The following is a 19,394-nucleotide window of genomic DNA, read 5'->3' on the forward strand; positions in this document are numbered from 1 at the left end:
CTGTAGTGGTGCCTAACGGACAGGCGGATAGAGTTTCTCTCGCGGCCAGATGGTGAAGGGTTAGCTTGGGGCTGGGCCTATGACAGCTACTCGGCAGCAGTATGGCGGCAAGGGGACATAGCGCATCTGTCTATCCTCCTCTTTGGTGAAATCGGGATAAGAAGGTTCCCTTCCTCCCAGGGCGATGGAGATGGTTAAGGAGTTAATGAATGCAAACCCACTCAAGACCATGCCCAGCAGGGAGTTGGTGCTCAGTGAATGCCATTGTTCCCACCCAATTGGAAGAGCCCACCCGTACCCACATGTCCCCCAGGCCGTGGGCCCCTCAGTGCCCAGGGTAGGACCAGCACTGCCTGAGAAGCACGACGGCCACGTGTGACGCGATGGCTGGTTCCAGGCCTGGGTTCCTCACCCAGTACCCACCTGCGCACTCACTCCCATCGGATATTCAAGGGGCACCTGCTTTGTTGTCCCTCTGGGGTGACTTCCTTAGAGGGACTCATTTACAAAGTTGCAGCTTCTGTTCTAATCACATAAATTACACGGAAAATGGGGCCCCATCAACATCAGCCAAGACCGCATCCATCTCCTCTAAAAGCTGGATTTTGCAGTGGAAGAAAAGTTTTTCTGTCCCTGCCCGAGGCCACTGAGATTCAACTTGGAGGATATTTTCATGGTTTTAGCCAAAGCGATCCCTTCTACAGCCCTCCAGATGGCCTGGGCCCACAGAGCTGTTGTGACCTTAAGACGGCCTGAGGTTTCCGGGTACCCTCCTCACCTGGGACCCTCGGGGGGCAGAGGGGCTTCTTGGGGCTGAGTTGTCAGGACGCCGTCCCGCTCCCCCTTGCAGGAGTCCGGGCTGGAGCCGTGCGGGTGTCCACTCTGTGGCTCCGTGGCCCTGTCCTCGTCCATTCCATCAGCCGGGCGGGCGTCTCGCTGGACTGGCTGCGGAGGCGCAGGTGACCCCGGGCTGGCCAGAGGCCCCTCGGCGGAGGGTGCTTGGGGGCTGCCACGCAGCGGGGAACGGCAGGATCTCAGAATGCTCCTGGCGCTGGCCTCTCTCCCCTACAGAGAATATTCGAATTTTCATGATATTGAGAGAGAAGGGAGGGAAGCCAATGAGGAGGGGAACGAGCCGGTGAGGTCCAGACTCCGAGGTCTGCTTTCCACGACCGGAAAGTGACTGATCACAACCCTTTGCCATTTGCGTCTGGTGATGCAGGGGAGAGCCACCAAGGGGGGTCTCTGGGAGCCGGGGACGCAGGAGGCCAGGGCCCAGGGGACCCTGCGGCTCCGGTCTGCACACCCGACGGGGAAGGGCAGCGGGGCGGGAGACGGGAGGGGGCGGCAGAGGCCCGCACCGGCCGTCGCCAGGAGCTAACGCGGGCATAAATCGCCCGCCAGCTTGTGGAGCGACCTTCAAAGGTGGGGGAATGGAATAATTAAAAGAAATCATTAGCATCAAAGAAAGCCATCGCGGCCGCGTGCCAAACTCGCCTGACGGATGGCCCTCCACCACGCGCTCCGCTCAGCCCGCAGGGCCGTTGCGACGGTGGCCGCCTCGCCGCTCAGCGTCGCCAGGGCCTCGGTGACGTCGTCCAGCAGCACGGCTCCCAAGACCCAGGAGAGCCGGGCCATGGTGACGAGCCTCTGGGCGGTGCTTTCTGCAGGGAGGGGGCAAGGGCAGTCCTGGGCTCTGCGGCCCCCGCTCTGCCCTCGCGGCCTTTCCCACCGTTGGAGATTCAACCAAACTGGCCCGGGCGACAAACGAGCAAGAACTGAGAAACCGCCACGGAAACCGCCGGCGCCTCTGTTCATGTGCCATCAGACAAGGACTGAGGGCTGCTGGGGGGCAGGCTCTGTGCTCAGAAAAATCCCCCCAGTCCAATGGTGCCTGGTGGAAGTGGGAACTGTGGGGCAGGCAGATGCACACCAGGGTGGAACTGGGAGGGCCCTGTTGTCCCCAACATGAGGAGAGGGTGACGGCGCTGAGGTGGGAGCTTGGTGGCCAGTGCCCCGGGAGCCCCTTGTGTGCTCTCTGCTCTCTGTGCTGGGGTGTTCCGATTCCTTCACCCTCCCAGCAGCCTTCTCATTTGCATTCATTCACGATCCTACTTTTTTGGGTGGAGAAATGGGTCCAGACAGGTTAAGCAAGCTGCTCCGAATCCCAGCAGCCAGGGGGTGGTGGCAGTGGGTCTCCCCCTCCACCCTCCACTCTCTGGCTCTGCAGCCATGATCATTTGAGGTCACAGGTGAAGGAGTTGCCGGGAAAGGATGCCCCGCAGAGCTGGAAGAGAAGCCGGCCTGGGACCAGCTCGGTGCCGTGGCAGCCGTGCTCACAACCCAGCTTGGCATCTTCCAGCTGAGGGACCTCGGGCGAGTTACTTAACGTCCCCATCGCCACCTTTAAGGGCTGCAGGTGTCAGGGCCACTGCACCTGGCACTGCACGGTCAGCCCTTCCTAAATGCCAGCTCCGGGAGTCGTTACTGCCGCACGTGTGATCTGTGCCCATTTCCCCAAGCCCGAATAGATAGTCTCTATGGAGCTTGAGGGGGAGAGACCTTTGATGGGACCAGGGCCAACCCGAGCCCTAAACTCTACCTCTTCCCAGAAACGAAAAATCCATGTCAGGTCCAGGAGGCCTGGAGCTTTAGGCTCCCACCTGAAAACTTCTGCTTCTAGAAGGAATGCCAAACAAAGTCCAGCCTTGTCTTACTTAGAACTGGGTCTTCTCCTGAACTACAGCTCCCCGTTTTCATCCCCGAGTGGCTCGTCAGAATACCCGCTCTGATTCAATAAGATTTTCTCCTTTATAGGTTTTTTGGGTTTTTTTTTTTTCTGTTTCAGATATGGAGGAACCACCTACATACCAAGCTCATCCGAAATCCCTGCTTCAGCCTCAACTTCAGCCTCACACGTTGCCAGCTTCTCGCCTCCTGAATCACACCAAAGAAAAATAAAGTAGACGTCCACTGGAAAGCTCTGTCTGTTTTCCACGTACATTTCTATAAATGTTCCCTCCACCACAAAAGGGCTGCCTGTGCGTTGAGGGCGGCGCGTTGACGGGGCGTGGAAATCACCGCCCACCTCAAACCTGCATAAGCTTGTGGGCACTATTTTTGGGGTCCCTGGTACACTACAGGCATTAATGTGGAATCACCTGATCTTCTTTCCAGACTCTAGGAAAAGCAGGTCCGTCTAAAGAGTAAAGCCTTTCGAGTTTGTATTGGCTCCTGGTTACTATTTGTCAGGGCCCAGGGCTGAGCTCCAGCGAAGGCCTCGCTCCGGGAAGATTGGACCCGCGACAGACCGCGTGTTGCTCTCTCCCCGCGCCTGGCCGGGGCTTTCCAAAGCCACAGCTGTCCCGGAGAGCAGGCTGGGAAAGCGCGCACCCCTCCAACAGCGCCCACTGACAAGTTGCCCCTTCAGCAGCTAGCCCATTGTCGACGCGTGAGGCTCGCCTTCATACTTCGCCCCCTTCACGAGGGCTTATAAAAGCGGCCCCGTGCTTCCTGTGCGTGCCCGTGACCTCATCTTTCCTACACAGTCCACTTGCTGTTAATGGACCGAGTCAAGAGCCAGCACCGTCTGAGGCCAACGTTCCTGCTTCAACCATCTGCTGATCGAAGTTACCACTCAAACTGCGCTCGGCCCTCGCCAGTACCTCCGCCGGGGCGCCGTGCCCCGTCTTCCTCCTGCGCGCCTCTCCCCTTCCAGCCTTCGTCCTGCCTCCTCATCCTCAGGGCGGACTTGGAGCTGTTTGTCCAGGCGTCATACACGAGCTGTGGGGAGGGAGTCATAAATCCCTGCTCTGTTCTTTGGCAGTTTCAGACATTGTCGGGCCCAGACCCTCCTTCTCTTTCTTAAAGGTCACCAGATCTAATTAGAACCATCTCTAACTGTATATTCTCGTTGTCGGTAAGCCTTAAATAATAAAAATCAGACCAAATGAGACTAATCAAGGGAGATGGAAAATCGATGTCATATTTGTTCCAAGTAATTTCCTATTAGAAGAGAAAGGCTCTTAGGAGTGGTTGGTGAATTTAAAAGATGTTTAAAGTTGCATCTAGACATCAGAACATCAAAGTCAAACCCAAACAGAATTTCATTGGATGATCTCGCAACTTATTCCCAGAAAAGTCAGTGTTGCTTGGTATAAACGCTAAGACGGGGCAACAGCCTTTCTTGCCTCTGTTTTAAGTAGTCATGGCTTTGCTGAAAAAACAAACAAAAAAATAGGACCCCCCCCAAAACAGGAGTGGACAATAGTAGCTAACATAAAGCGTTCTTTTCTTTCCTTAAATATTTTGCCAAGTAATTGCTTTCAACTAAAACACACACTTAAGAAGAACCCTAGGAAAGTGGATGTGGCTCAAGTGATTGGGTTCCCATCTACCATATGGAGGGTCCTGGGTTCGGTGTCCGGGACCTCCTGGTAAAAGCGAGCTGACCTACGTGGCGCAGAGAGCTGGTGCAACAAAAAAGAGACACAGAAGAGAGACAGTGAAAGACACAACAAACCAGGGAGCTGAGGTGGCTCAAGCAATTGAGTGCCTCTCTCCCATGTCGGAAGGTCCCAAGATTGATTCCCAGTGCCTCCAAAAGAGGAGGCAAGAAGGGAAGACAAGCAGACACAGAACAACACACAGTGAATGGACACGGAGAGCAGACAGTGAGCGCAAGCATGGGGGTGGGCGGTGATAAATAAATCTTAAAAAAAAAAAAAAAGGAGAACTCTAAATAATAAGAATGAAAGAGGCACACACAGTGGAGAAGGGGACTAAAATGCTGCTTCAACTAATTTATGCCTGAAACTCCTTTTGCCTGAAATACCCAACAGAGACATCCAGGTAAGTACCCCCTGCTTTCCATTGTGTGTGTGTGTGTGTGATAGAAGTAATTTATGCCAAGAAGACTAGCTGACCACCTTGAGTTGACAAAATTAGGGCTTCCTGTGATCCCACCACTTTTCCTGAATACTTGGCAGGGTGGTGGACGTCAGTGTCACAGTGTCACAGTCTGATCACACAGAAACAAGCACAAGCACCTGCAATGGCGGGTCTGGTAAAAAAACAGTTGTTCTCTTCATATTCAGAAGCCCCCCAGGAGCCTCCAAATAAACCCTGGCTAAAGTCTTTTGTTCCACAAATTCTGACCTACAGCGTGTGGGTCCACTCAGGCTAAGGCACCACCATCACCTCTTTCTGCTGACCTGGCAACATCCAAGGCAAATCCTAGTGTCCACACAACCCCCCATGCACATCTGCTGCAGGCATTCCAAGAGAAGTCACCTGGAGAGCTGTTTTGGGCTTTGGCCCATGGTCTTCCATTTCTTCTGGATTTCCTTCTCTTGGCTCTTCTTCCTCACTGTCAGTCTCGAAGAGGCTGTAGCTGCCATCTGTAATCACTTGAAAACACATCCACAAAATGAAACGGGCACGTACCCCTCTGCAGAGAGCTCACAGCAAGCCAAGCCTCACCCAAGACATGTTTCATGAATTGCCCAACCAGCGGGCATGTCATTACGTGCGTGAGGTTTCCTGCCATCTGGCACGTTCTAGAACGGAAGTGAGCAGTGTCAAAACTGGCTTACCCTTTTTTCCTAACTAGGCATAAATTACTCCTTCATACTGCTATTTCACATCAGACCCCTGTGGGTTCCCATTGTGTTGCTTTACTGTCAACCCCCTTGCCAGCCGCAGCATCTCTAGCCCTTGGTCTCTCTCTCTGCTGCAGGTGCTAAGGGTCACTGTGCCCATATCGTAATGGTGATGACAGCATGTTGCCCCTCCTGCTCAGCCGACACAAAGCGAAGCACCCGCTTTCCATTTCTAAGAGGCAGGGTGGATCTGTGGGGAGGGTGTGAGCCACCTGTGTGCCTCTTGGCCACCTGTGTGCCTCTTGGCCACTGGCCTTGCTGGGTGTTTTCTAGCAAATGGGCCAATGTCAGAGAACCCCAAGGACGGCCACCTGGCCCAAGTGGGCCCAGGACTTGGGCTTCGGGAGGGTGCTGCTCCAGGCAGCTGGGCGAACAGTCTTCCAACAGCCCACTTACTGGAAGGGTGCTTCACCCACGGCTGCCACCACTTTCTCTCTTCTTCACTTTCCATTGTGCTGAGGTCACCTGAACACAGAGAAAACCCAAAATCCATCAGCCACTGCCGCCCTGGACAAGGTTGTGGTCCTTCAGAAAAAAGAGGCTGAATAAAATTTTCCCTGGCCTCATCTGCTGGAGAAATTGGGCATTTATTAACTCCCCATCCCCCCTACCTTGGACAGCAATTCGTTTGGGTGAATTAGAGTGCAAATAAAATTTGAAAAGGAAATGCACAGACACTTTAAAGTAATATGCTGTTTTCAAGTGCGTTCAAGTCTGCTTGAACGTCAGCACCTCGGCTGATGGGCTGGTCGTTTCTCGGCCTTAAGAAGACGCCCCGAGGAGGCTGCACAGCACAGGACCTCAGCAGACCAGTTCTAGGGGTTTCGGGCGCTTGAAAGGACAGCAACGGAATCTCTTTTCTTAGCAGAACCATAATTTAGTCTTGTCACTAATTCTGACAGCCTGCTCCCCAATTAGGGAGGTTAAACCATGTATCTCACCCTGCACTGAAATTGTCAGGTAAGATGGCACCATCTTAGTGGTTGATATCTAATGGAAGACATCATTTTCTTCAACTTGTTCAACTCAAGGAAAGAGAAAATCCAGTCCCATTAAAAAGCAACAACTTTCAAAAGAGATTTTATTTCATGGCCAATAAGAAATGAAACTCCTTTCTCCTTTAACCACCTGCCTTTTGGGGGAGAAGTCATGTTTCCTAAAAAATCTCCAAGCACCACTCTCACAGCCAAACTCAGCGTGTAGATGCAATGCATTCCCCCCAGCATGGGACATGACACCCGGGGATGAGCCTCCCTGGCACCGAGGGATCACTACCACATACCAGCTGAAGAAGCAACTAGAAAATGACCTTGAATTAAAGATTCAATGCGGAACAGCAGAATATACCTGTCTACATATAATGACATGACTTCGGGAAGCTGTTTGACCTAATGTAAGGGGGAAATGGAAAGGAGAAATGAGATTATAAGGCTGTGAGTCTCTAAAAAAGAGTCTGGAGGTTGTCAGAAGGAATACCCCTATGTACAACTGAACAGAGTCTAAGAGACAGATAAGGTAGATACAACCCCAGGTATTGGTTCTTTTGAGGGATAAAGAGACCCACGGGTTCTATGTTCATGGCAGAAGGGGTTCACTGCCATGACAGATAGCCCTTCTTTGGAGCTGGTGTTTCTGCGTGATGGAATTGGACTCAGAGGGGATCTCTTTTCACAAGACTTGCATGCTACTTTATTGGAATTGTAGTTGGTGCTGGGTTTAAGATATATGTAGGGGATTCGAATCTCTGGACTGATAATATAACACCCAGGCCCAGAGCCTCAACAGACTTCAGCTCCTACACTTTGATTTATTGGACTTACTCCACTCAGCTAACATGGAGTTGAAGAAGGTCAACCACCACAACATGGAGCCTAGAGTATCTACAACTGGAAGCGGGAGGAGTGCATCCAGTACCCATATGGAATCTAAGCCCTCACTTGACATAGATGTGCAATGGACACAACCAATCCAATGTCCACAGAGAAAATGTGGAATGGGTGTGGGAACGGTAGCCATGGTGGCTGCTGGGTGTGGGGAACGGGAGGAAGAGATGAGATGTGGAGGCGTTTTCGGGACGTGGAGTTGTCCTGGGTGGTGCTTCACGGACAATTACGGGACATTATAGATCCCCCCAGGGCCCACTGGATGGAACGTGAGAGAGTCTGGGCTATGATGTGGACCATTGACTATGGGGTGCAGTGATGCTCAGAGATGAACTTACCAGGTGCAATGGATGTGTCATGATGATGGGAGAGAGTGTTGCTGTGGGGGGAGTGGGGGGCGGGGGCGGTGGGGTTGAATGGGACCTCATATTTTTCATAATGTAATTTTAAAAAATAAATAAATAAATAAATAAAAAAAAATCTCCAAGCAGAAAGGCAGAACATGCCATTTAAGCCAACTACAAATTTCTAGAGAGCCAGGGCGGAGAAGAACGAATAATTACTGACCAGGGGTATTTTTATTTTGCAAAAATGGGGGACGGTCCTTTCAGAGACTTTGGTTTGCGTTCGGAATTGCAGCCCAAAGCCCCATTCCAAACCTGAACTCTTCAGACACGTCAGGCAAAAAGGCACTTCCAGTACCTCCCAGTGCCAAAGGGAGAAATCTGTTTTCTTGCTGACTCCTGGGGTGACGTGGAGGTGAGGGGCTGGGGCCCGGGGATCAGTTTAATGTCCCTGTTTCAGGACCCCTGGGGACAGGCCACCCCCTGGGGCCCGTGGCCCTGCCGCCTCACCTTTTACACCCGCCGCTCTCGCAGCTTCCCTTCCGGGCAGGTGGCTGGTGCTGGCGGCCAAGGCCTGGGCACTCCTGCCGGCTGGCTGCAGAGTGGCAATTTTCTTTTGCTTTGCTTTGATTTTCTCCATCCTGGCAATTGAAGACACACGGAGAGAGCCATTTTCTCCTCCCCTAGCAAAAACGCCTTCGCCGTTTTGTTGGCTTCGGCGCGTCAGGGCCTTTGCTGAAGTCCCTAGAACCGAGGTTGCGGGGGAGATGCCCAAACTTCTGCTCCCAAGTTTCCGTTCTAAGGGGTCTCACCCACAGCCTGTTCCCAGCAGCCCAGGTCCTGTTCTCGGGGCCGCAAGGGTGAAGGCAGGGCGGCCGCGGCAGCTGCGGCCCGCTGGCGTCCGCGGACAGGCGCAGGTGAGGCTCAGGCGGGTTGTGAACTCAGCCTCGCGCGGGCCACAAAACAGCATTTGACCGACTTCAGCCAACCACACGCACGGCAAGTTCTCCAATATTGTTTAATTTTTAAAGTTGAGTTGTAAGTCAAGTCACTCTTTAAACTTAGCCTCATCTTACGCAATGACGTTCTTGAAGTCACTCACGTTCTAGATATTTTCCCCTCAGGTGCATTTAAAAAGTAACGTAGCTATTAACTTAAAAAACGTTCACCCGTGCACACTCAGAGCTTCCTGCGTGCCACGGGGGGGCGTGTGTTCTCTCCTGCAGGGGTCGGGCCAGTGAAGGGGCGACCAAGGCCTTGGCTATGCTGGTGGCCCTCCAAGCAAGGACAGCTTGAGCCCCAGACCCAGGAAAGCATGTGGCCTGTATGTGTGACAACAGGTTTGGCCAAAGCAGAGAATCTGAGCAGTCAAGACCTCAAACACTACACCTTCATCTAGGAACCACCCTGGGTGATGGCTCCTGCCAGGGGGACCCCGTGTTCCCATCGCACCCCAGAGCCCGCCTTTGTTCTCTCAGTTAGACAACCAGCCTGCGGTTGCTGCCACCTGCAGCCACCACCTGATCCACGTTCACAGCTCCATGCACCACACTCTGAAGACCGGGGCAGGCTCTTCCTCCAGGTGAGATTTTAAAATCATAGAAAGAAAAGGGGGAAAGCCTTATCCAGGAAAGAATCCATAAATAGAAGGTGATGGATCCTTGGGGAGGGATACGCTTCCAGGAATAAAAGAAAGGAACGGCCAACTCACTGTCTCGTGATGAACACCCTGGATTTTTTCTCCTCTTCTTCACAGTGTTCCAATGCCTTGCTTAGAGACAGCTCCAACCACTTAGCCCCCCTGTTGGTGCAAAAAATAAGTTTTAAAAATTATTTTAGCCAAGGTACTATCTTCGTGGATTCTGCTAATAAAAAGTCACTACCAATTTGGGGGCTAAAATTCAGAGAAAAATTGTATCAGTCATTCCTCTAACTGCACAGGTCTACCTGGCTGCTCAAAGGCTCCTTCTCCTTTTTTCCTCCAAAGAGCATGAACCTCAGAGTATAGAGACCAAGTTTAGTCCAACAGATCAAGGTCAGACATGCAATAAACGATTCCATTGTTGCAGTCTGCCTGAAGACTCCTCAGGCAAGTTTTTGGGTGAGAAGCCATCGAGTTCGGGGGCCACTGTTTGGATCAAAGGTATATCTGAAGACTGGACTATTGAAATGGATGGTGTAATTCCTTTGAAATAGTGTCTGTCCCTTCCCTTTGGCACAGTGTTACATTGCATTGCGTGATCTCTAAGGAGTTGCTCATCAGTTAAAGAGAACAAACCCAGGGCCATTAGACGATCACTTTAGTATCAGAACAGGAATTTGTCACTCAAAGAGGCTGTCAGGCAAACTGGTCAAGCAGACATTTTAAAGCCTGGGGCTCAATGGACTGTTCAGAAAGGTTCCCAAATCCCTGGGACATGGGTTGACCTGCAGACGCTACATAGAAGTTGACTAGCTTCCCTGTTGACTCAGGGCTGTCCTTGGCTCTCATTGCAGTGGGCTGATACCCGTAGCCCAAGGCTGGCAAAACGAGAAGCCAGTCATCTCCCGTTGCCCTTCCTCTGTGTTAACAAGTCAGTATCTCCCAAGGTTTGGTAGCCTGGTGTAGTTAGAGACCCAAAGAAGTTGACCAGAGCCAAGAGCCCAACTTGGGAGGAAGTAGGATGTGGCAAAAAGAGCACTTAGAGGAGAGGCTAGTTGAGTCAACCCTGCTTGCTTCTGGTCAGCTGAGCAACCCCAGGCAGGTGGCCCAGTCTGGGCCTCAGCTCCTCCTCTGTCAAGGGAAGAGGTGGTCTGAGATTTTTGAGATTTCTGAAGTCTTATGATCCTTTGACTAAAGGTTCCCTGTGCCCAATTGAGCCCTACACTTGGATGTCCTTATCCCTAGGTGTCCCAGTACCTGGAGGCCAAGGCTTCGGTGGCCTTCAGATCAGCTACCACGTACAGGTGGTAATAGCTCAGGAAGATGCGCCGCTGGATTAGCAGAAAGGTGAAGCACACGGCATCCCAGAGGATCCCTGCCTCGTGTTGTGGGGGCTCACAGGGCACGTCCTCGGGGAGGGCTGCACGGAAGACAAGAAACCAGAGACTGGGAGCCAGTCACCCAGCCTGGGAGGGCCCCCTGCAGAAGGGAAGGTCTGGTTTGGGCAGGCTGCTCTGCTTCCTTTTGGACTCTTCCATTTATCCCTCCTCCCTCTCGCCATACTACCAAAATGGCGGATTTTGTAGGGGGGCGGGGGGGTCAGGGCGGGGGTACCTACTTCCCTCTGCTCCTCCATCTGCGCGGCCCCCTCGCTGGAGCTCTTCCCCACCCCTCCCGGGCCCCCGCGGTGACTCGTGCAGAAAGCTCGAGGCCTCCCTCGGGGATAAACTGCCCGGGCTGAGCAGGTGACCCGCGTGCCCACCTCCGCAGCCTGCTGTGATGTGCAGAGACCCAGTCCCCACGGCCACAGCACTAGACCCAACCCTGGCTTGTCTGTGAAAGATGAGAGATCTGTCTGGACACGTGTTTTCTTGACAAACTAAGAGAGAGAGAGTGAGGGGCCGAGCCCAAGATGCCACTCAGAGGCAGGAGTTCAATGACATACGGCTTCCCGGTGCCTTCATTCACAAAAGGGAGCCAGTTCCAGCTGTGGTCGGGCAGAACCGGGGCACCTCCCTCTCTAAATAGGCCAGAATCCCGGGGTATCAGTGGCCGGGGTTTTGCAAACCCTGCTGGGGCACTTTGGCACCGAGCGGGAATGTCTCCAAAGTCCAGAGGCCACCGACTGCCGGGCACAGCCGCCCTCGACACAGCTTTGATCTGAAGGCAGAGCCTTTGCTGTCATCCCCACTCACTCCTTTTTGTTTTCCCCTGAGAGAACGGATGTCTCCCCACTTTGGCTTTTCTCCATGTCCTTTCAGAGAGTGGTCTGGCCAAACAATCAAATGCAATCCATGAACACTGATTGGATCTTGGTTTCAGAAAACATTGGCAATTTTGGAACACCTGGGGCCACTGGAAAGTCAGCTAGGCATCAGGTAACATCAGGGAATTTGAGTCCATCTTCTTTAAGGTGTGCTGATAATTTTGGGGTCGTACAAGAGCATGCCTTGGTGTTTGTAACTTTCCAACGATTTTGCAAAAATTCTTATGTCCATAGCCATTATATACACACAAATATAGATAAAGCCAAGATGGCAGAATAAACAACTGCTAACCCAGCGTGGGGCATGCCTTGTGCTAGGGACCTTTGTACTACTCTTTCAACCCTTCTGAGTGTCGGTGTCCCTGGGGCCCCACCGGTGGTGTATGGGAGCCCAGGGCGGGGGGGGGGGGGGGTGGCGCTTACCTAGCTGATAGCCTTCCACTGTGCAGTACATGCCAAAGCTGTGGACAAGCCAGCAGTGGGTCTCCAGCAGGGTCCCCAGGTACACACACGCACCAACCTAGGAGCAGAGGAGATGCTGGGAAGACTCGCCATTCTCTCTGACAGCAGTGTGCCCCCACCCCCAGCTCAGCCTCGCCACAGCCGTCTTTCATTTGTGCCTTTCATTGGACCCTCAAGTGTACTCCCACCCAGAAGGGCAGCATTTGGGTATTTGGCCAAAAGAGTCTAATGACGTTTCTGCTGCGAAGATGACGAGGCCTTAACCAAGAGGCCATGGGAAGACTCTGCTGCATTGATAAGGACCAAGTAGAAGAAATCGAGTGGCCAAGAGTGCGTCATTGCGCTCCTCTCCTTCGCGATGCTCTCATCGGCCAAGTGCCTGCGTCATCTCCGAAGACTCCTTCCCTTTCTCAAATCCGTGTTTTCTCTAAAGAAGGACCTGCTGGCCATTAGGAGGATGAAGTGCTAAGATGTATTGCACTAAGGGTGCTGCGGCACCTCGGTCCTTGGAGATGCAGCAAGATAAATTAGTCGTGGGAATGTCACCATTCCAGGAAAAGCCAGCTCTCCGGCAGGCAATCACTCGGCAGTTTCAGCCCCACAAGGACGCTCTCTGAGTGATGACCCGAGACTTGAGAACCGCCAAAGAGCAGCTCCATCATGCTGAGTGGAGATGTAATGCGCAGCTGAGTTGGAAGATGGGGTGGGGGGCACAGAGGCCCAGACACAGCCCAGCACCGGGGGTCGGTGTTCTCCAGACCAGCTGCTGCTCCTTGGGCTCTGCCTTCACTTGTAACGTGTCTTGCCAAGACACATGGGGGGGGGGTAGTAGAGGGACCAAATGATCTCCTGCTGCCCCTTCCAGCTCTCCCACCCATGAATTCTCTAACCTTCAAACTGCTGGCTTCACCTACCTCGATCTGTATCAGTCAAGCGTGACTGTGCCCTGAAATCCGCCCCTAGCAGGGCTTGTTCTAGTGCAGCGAGCAGACCCAGCTTGACTGGGCGCTGGTCACTAGGTATTAGCCAGTCCATAAAGCACTCTTTCTCCTACACTTCCTCCTCTTTTCCTCTCCATTTTCTTTACATTCGGAGCTCTTCCACATCAAAAGCTACTCCAAAAAGAGCAGGCTGCCTCGCGTGACAGATTGAGGCTCCTGGTCTATTTTTCCAACGTTAGTAAGTAAACACACCTTTGAAAAAGCTCTCTTAGGATCCCTGTTGGTTTTGGCAGTCCCTTTTTGAGGGTATTAGGACAGCCAGGCTAGAAAAACAAAGAGCAGCCTGGGAAGGGCTGCGCCGTACCGACAGGAGAGTCTTCAGAGCAACCACCGACACCGAGTAGGCGATCAGGCGGTCCCAGGGGCGGAGGGCGAACTTCACGGGCTTGGAGAGGAGGCGGCGTCCACGCCCCAGGAAGTAACCGAAGGCCACCAGGTACCCAGCCCCGAAGACGTGAATCCGCACTGTTCCCGCGAGGAAAACCAGGCCAAGCACAAGCCAGAAGTGATACCGAAAAACAGCAACTTTCGCCATGTCCAGGTAGGACCTGGGAGAGTGAAGAGGGAAGTACAAAGCAAGGAGCAGGTCACGGGACAGATGGACACAAAACTATCTCCCCCAGGCCATCTTAAAATACAAAGAAACAGAACGCAGAGGCCAGCAGAGGAGTGCGTCAGCAGAGGCCCCCAGAATGAGGCCCGCCGGCCGGAACGCTCCAAGGAGGCAGGTTTTCTCTTTAAAGCCGTGTTTCCTGAGGCATCGTTTACCCACAGTAACCCACCCCGCTTTGAGGTGTGCTGTTCTAGGGGTTTCGACAAATGCCTGGTCCTGTAACCACCACCGCAAGCAAGATAAAGAATGTTGCATCAGCCCCTGAGTTCTCCGGGCCCCTCCGCAGCCAGTTCCCTCCCCCACCCATGAGGCAGCCCCTGGCCTGACTTCTGTCCCTTTGGTTGGTTTAGCCTTTTCTAAAATATTGTATAAATGAAATCATGAAGTATGTCACCTGTCACTTCTGGCGTCATCACTCACCATAGCGCTTTTGAGAGCGCTCAGGAATCCCCACCTTTTCCTTGATGAGTCGTATTCCATTGCTTGGGTGCACCATAATTTATCCATTCACCAGTTTACAGAGATCTGGGTTGTTTCCAGTTTTGGGTGGTTATGAATAAAGCTGCATGCACAGGTTTTTGTGTGAACCTAAGTTTCCATTTCACTCAGGAGAATATCTAGGAGAATTGCTGACTCATATGGCAAGTGTACACTGAACTTCAGAAGAAACTGCCAAACTCTTTTCCAGTGTGACTCTGCCGTGTTGCATTCCCACCAGCAATGCACGAGAGCTCCTGTAGCTCTGCATGTTTCCCAGAACGTGGTCTTGGGAGGATTTCGTGGTGGCTTTAATTTTAGCACTCTAATAGGTATGTCATCATACATCATTTTCATCTTTAATTTGCATTTCCCTAGTGACTACATGATGTCGAGCATCTTTTGAAATGTGCTTGCTTATTTGCCATCCATGTCTCTTTTTTGATTATCTATTCAAATCTTTTTCCTTTTTTTTTGTTTTCTTTTTATTGAGCTATGAAAGTTCTTTATCTACTTTTTAATGGATGTATTTGTAAATATTTTCTCCTAGTCTGTCTTTTCTTTTCAAAAACTGAATAGTGTCTTTTACAGATCAGAGTGCTTTTATTTTGAACTCCAGCGTTTCAGCACTTTCCTTTCATGGCTTGTGCTTTTTGTGTCTTACCTAAGGAATTTTTCTTTAACTCAAGATCACAAAGAGTTTCTTCAGTGTTTTTTAAAAGAAGATTTAAGTTTTACGTTAAGGTCAACAACCTATAGCAAGTTGACTTTTGTATATGGTGTGAGGCATGGATCAAGGTTTGTGGGGTTTGGGAGTTTGGGGTTGTGTGTGTGTGTGTGTGTGTTAACTGTTCCAGCACCATTTGTTGAAAAGAGTATCCTTTCTGAAGTATCATTCCATTGATCTAGGTGTCTATCCTTTCACCAATGCCACATACCATCATGATTACTTTATAGTAAATCTTGAAACCAGGTAATATGAGTCCTCCAACTTTGTTCTTTTTCAAAATGGGTTGGTATATTCTAGGTCTTTTACATTTCCACATTCGTTTGTCAATTTCTACCAAACAAAAAAAGTCTGTTGGGATAAGGGCAAGAGTTTCTGTCCTTTTTTTTTTTTTTTACTACTGAATTTTGAACACCTTGAACAAAGCCCGGCACCTAGTAGATGTTCAAAACTATTTTTCAATGCATGAAGGTGTAACTGGCATATGGCAGAGCCCAATCAACAGATGCTACATGGCTAGGGAGGGAGGCATTGGGGGAGTCACAGGAGATGGCACAACTACTTTGGAAATCGGTCTTGCGGTTTCTTAAAATACTAGACATGCCTTTATCCCATAACCCAGTAACTCCTCTCCTAGGAAGAAGACAGGAGAATGAAAAATATGTCCACAGAAACCCTGTGCAAAAATATCCTGGCAGTTTTATTCAAATTAGCTCTAAAGAGAAACAACCCAAAAGATCATCAATTCACAAAACGGATGATCAAAATGTGCAATATTCACACTACGGCATACTACTCGGGCAATAAAAAGGAATGACCTACTGATACTACAAAATGGAAGAACCTCGAAAATGTTATGCCAAGTGCAAGAAGCTGGACACCAAAAACTAACCTACTGTATGATTCCACTTAGAGAAATTTTTAAAATAGGTAAAACTGACCTACGATGATAGAAGTTGGGGGAAGTGCTTGCTTGGGGGAAGAAAAGACAGAGAAGAGGAACGAGGGAAATTTCTGGGGTGAGGGAAATGTTCTGTGTCTTGAAAAGATTCCATCACAATGGATGGAATGTGACAATTAAGATCTGAACATTTCACGGCATGTAAATCATAACTCCACTTAAAACTATGTGCGAAAGTTAAAAAGGAAAGTCACAGAAATGTCTTCTCCAAAAGAAGCACAGCGACGAGAGGGGATGAGGGCCTCCCGCCCCACGGCCCCCACAGCAGGACCCCGGTTCTTACTGGCAGAAAATGAAGCCGGGGCCTGGGCTGAGCTGGGCCAGGTCCTCCGGCCGCAGGTCTCTGCTGATCTCCAGGTTGTCCCCCGCCCGCATTCTCACCGAGGCGCTGTTCTCGTCGACAAATACTTGCCCCTGCAAGGAGGCCGCGAGGAGAAGCAGGAAGTCGTCTGCAAAGACAAGGAAGGGGCCGCCGCTCTCGGCAACGGCCTCCCCGTCCCATCGTCCCTGGTACCCCCGACGTCAGCCTCCCATGGCACCTTCCCCATGGGGTGCACCAGGCAAGGCAGCGCTCTCGGACCAGTGAGGAGCAGGCCGCCTGCCCGTCCTCACACAGCTCTTGTCACGCTCACCTCGGGGAGGAATGGGGTACAGCGACACCCCTGGGAGTTTCCAGGAGCCACCAAGGACCTGGGCTACATCCGCACCCCTCGTCCTGCTCCGAGTGTGACTCGAGAGCCACATGGAACCTGAACGGAGCCTGGCTCTAAGGCGATGTTCTCTTCCCTCTCCCACCTGAGTGAAAGCCTCCGCTGGGGGGGACGTGGACCCCGACAAGGCAGGACGTGGCCTAACTTCCCACCGCCACGTTGCCAGGCTCTGGGCACACAGAGTGGGGTCACCAGCTTTTGCTGAATGAATAATAAACGGATTTTGCTTGCAAAAGAATTCAGGGAAAAGGTAAGAACTGGATGTGAATTTTGACCACAGCTCAGTGACACCATCTTGGATACAAATGAGCCTGTTTTCAAGAAAAATGGATATTTTCTATAAATAACCTAGAAGGATAAACCCCTAAAAGTACACAGAGAGAGCACTCATTTTTGGATGGGGAAATGCTAACTTTCACAATCCAAGTTTTGGAAGGCCGTTTTTTGAGGCAACATTTGGAAATCTCATTTGTAAATTGGCCATCCACTTTTTATTTGGCAACTAGCTAAATCTCTGCATTTTAAATCATCTATTGAAAGTCCTAACCTCTACTCCCAATCAGAATAATGCTTATGAATTAAAATTCTCTCCAACACAGGCGTTTTTTAATTAGATGGAGACCTTGGAACCTGGTAACTATATTTCTTCGCTGAGTACCGTCTGGTGATTACAAGAAGATGAAATGGAGAAATAGCAGAAAGACAACTGGCAAAGAAGGAAGACTAAAATGCCACTTGGCATGTCCTGAGTTCCCAGCGGCCGGTCCAATCTAAGGTTCCAGAAGTGAAGAGGCACTCAGACAGCCTCAGTACTCACAGAATAACAAATTGGCATCCGGCTTCTTGGCAAAATCTGGGAGATACAACCACTTAATGAGATTTGAATGTATTTCTGTACTCGTGGTTCTCCATGGGTAATCTGTAAAGGAAGGAGCAATTTTCTTTTTGTCTTCATTATTTTTCTAAAGATCATTGAGTCTATGTTCTATTAATGCTTCTTTCAAATTATATGGAATGACTAAGATGTCGGATATGATTTCAGGGTCAAGAGAAGGACTTTTTTAACAAGTTGAGAGGATGCAGGGAACTGCCTCGAAATACTGACAACTGGCTCATCTGGGAACCATAATTGTCCCTGCTTCCTGGCATTTGGGGGGCTCACTGGGAGGACTGCCCTGGCCAGAGCTCAACGAGGGGGTCTGTTAGGCCTTGTGAGCTGGAAGAGCAGGGAGTCAGGGGCTGGGCGAGGCTGCAGGGAGGAGGGAGACCACGGGGGGAGGGGGCAAAAGGCTTCAGCATCAGCCTGGGGAGAGGAGGGGAGGGGAGGGGGGAGGCCTGCCCACCAAGAGTTCTCCAAAGAGAAGGAAGGGAAGACAGGAAGGAAAGAGAAAGGAAGTAAGAGGAGAGAAACAAGGAGAAAAGAGAGAAGCACACAAGGAAGAGGAAAGGAAAAGAAGCAGAAGGAAGAGGCCTGGAAAGAGTGCCGAGGGAGGGGGCACAGAAAGAGGGAAGGGTAATGGGGGAAGAAGGCACAGAAAGGAAAGAGGGAAGGGTAACGGGAGGCACGAGACAGGGGCAAAAGAGGAAAAACATGGAATGGACGGTAGAAGGCAGGGAGAGTGCATGAAGCAGTGGAGCTGTGCTGGGGGAAGCCATCGGCAGGTGGGAGGGCTGTGTGTGCTGGGACGACAGCACCTACAACTGGGACACAGGTCCACTCAGGGCGAGGCCACTGAGTCTGTACTCTGAGACCCCACAGCCCCAGGCCCCGACGCCGGCGGTGAAAGCTGGAGGCTGCACCTCTGGGAGCTGCTTAAGCTCACTCAAGTGCTAGCAAAAGGCCAGGCCCGAGCACACAGCTGCTGCTCCGGCCTCGGCAGCCTCGGCTTCCTCATCTGTGAAATGGGGCTGCTGATTCCTGGCTTAGCCTACGAGGAGAAGAAACGGGAAATGCTTGTGAAGCCAAGAGCACACACAAGGAGCCGGTGGCCTCCCTCTTCTCTGTCCTGCTCTCTTCCTCTCTTTTTTCATTTTAAAGCAGCGTTGGGCCAACTTTCCCTCTCAAGGCAAGCCTGGGTTGGCTTGGTGGGGATTCGAAGTGTGTCTGTAGGGGCTGATTATTCCCAAAACAAGGTGACCCAGGTGTTGGACCAAATCATTCCCGGGGTCCTAGCATTGCTTCATGCAGGAACGACCTGTGTAAAGAAGTTGAGACACAGGAACCCTGTTCCCTCGCCAAAGGACCTCCCACGCGTCCACAGCAAGGCCAGCATTTGCCGGAACTCAGCATTTCCCTCGGAGAGACAGGTGGGTGGGCAGGTTGCTCGGCTTACCTTTGCAGAAAGCAGGCGGGAGCCCGAGGCACAGGAAATACTGCAGGATCATAAGGCTGACGAGAAAGCCACAGTATCTGGGCCAGACCTCGGCAATTGCTTTTCTCCGCCGAAGACTCAGCAGATACATCAGTCCGATGGCATGGATGAAGGAGTAGACATCCATCCGCTGCCCTATGGTGGCGAGCGCAGCCACGAAGCAGAGCTGAGACGCAGGGTGAAAGATGGCAGACAAATCTCGGTGAACTTCCACAGAGCAACCACCAGGGACCGAGGATGGCATCTCGGTCCCTGGGGCAAGAAGGCTGTGGGGAT

General features: G+C 51.6%; 1 protein-coding gene across 1 annotated transcript in view; it reads right to left on the minus strand.

Moving 5' to 3' along the window:
- The window catches only part of LOC101436851 (piezo-type mechanosensitive ion channel component 2-like), a 90,519-nt gene that overhangs the window by 40,680 nt on the left and 30,445 nt on the right, over nt 1-19,394 (minus strand). Inside the window, exons 22-30 of the mRNA XM_071211829.1 lie at nt 19,080-19,284; nt 16,320-16,485; nt 13,563-13,806; nt 12,219-12,315; nt 10,787-10,949; nt 9,599-9,688; nt 8,398-8,528; nt 1,498-1,664; nt 779-945 (exon numbers count right to left, since the gene is read on the minus strand). Of these exons, the coding sequence (XP_071067930.1) occupies nt 779-945; nt 1,498-1,664; nt 8,398-8,528; nt 9,599-9,688; nt 10,787-10,949; nt 12,219-12,315; nt 13,563-13,806; nt 16,320-16,485; nt 19,080-19,284 (1,430 nt within the window). The remainder of the gene's footprint in view (nt 1-778; nt 946-1,497; nt 1,665-8,397; nt 8,529-9,598; nt 9,689-10,786; nt 10,950-12,218; nt 12,316-13,562; nt 13,807-16,319; nt 16,486-19,079; nt 19,285-19,394) is intronic.

Source organism: Dasypus novemcinctus, chromosome 24, assembly GCF_030445035.2.
Source record: "Dasypus novemcinctus isolate mDasNov1 chromosome 24, mDasNov1.1.hap2, whole genome shotgun sequence".
NCBI classification, from domain to species: Eukaryota; Metazoa; Chordata; class Mammalia; order Cingulata; family Dasypodidae; genus Dasypus; species Dasypus novemcinctus.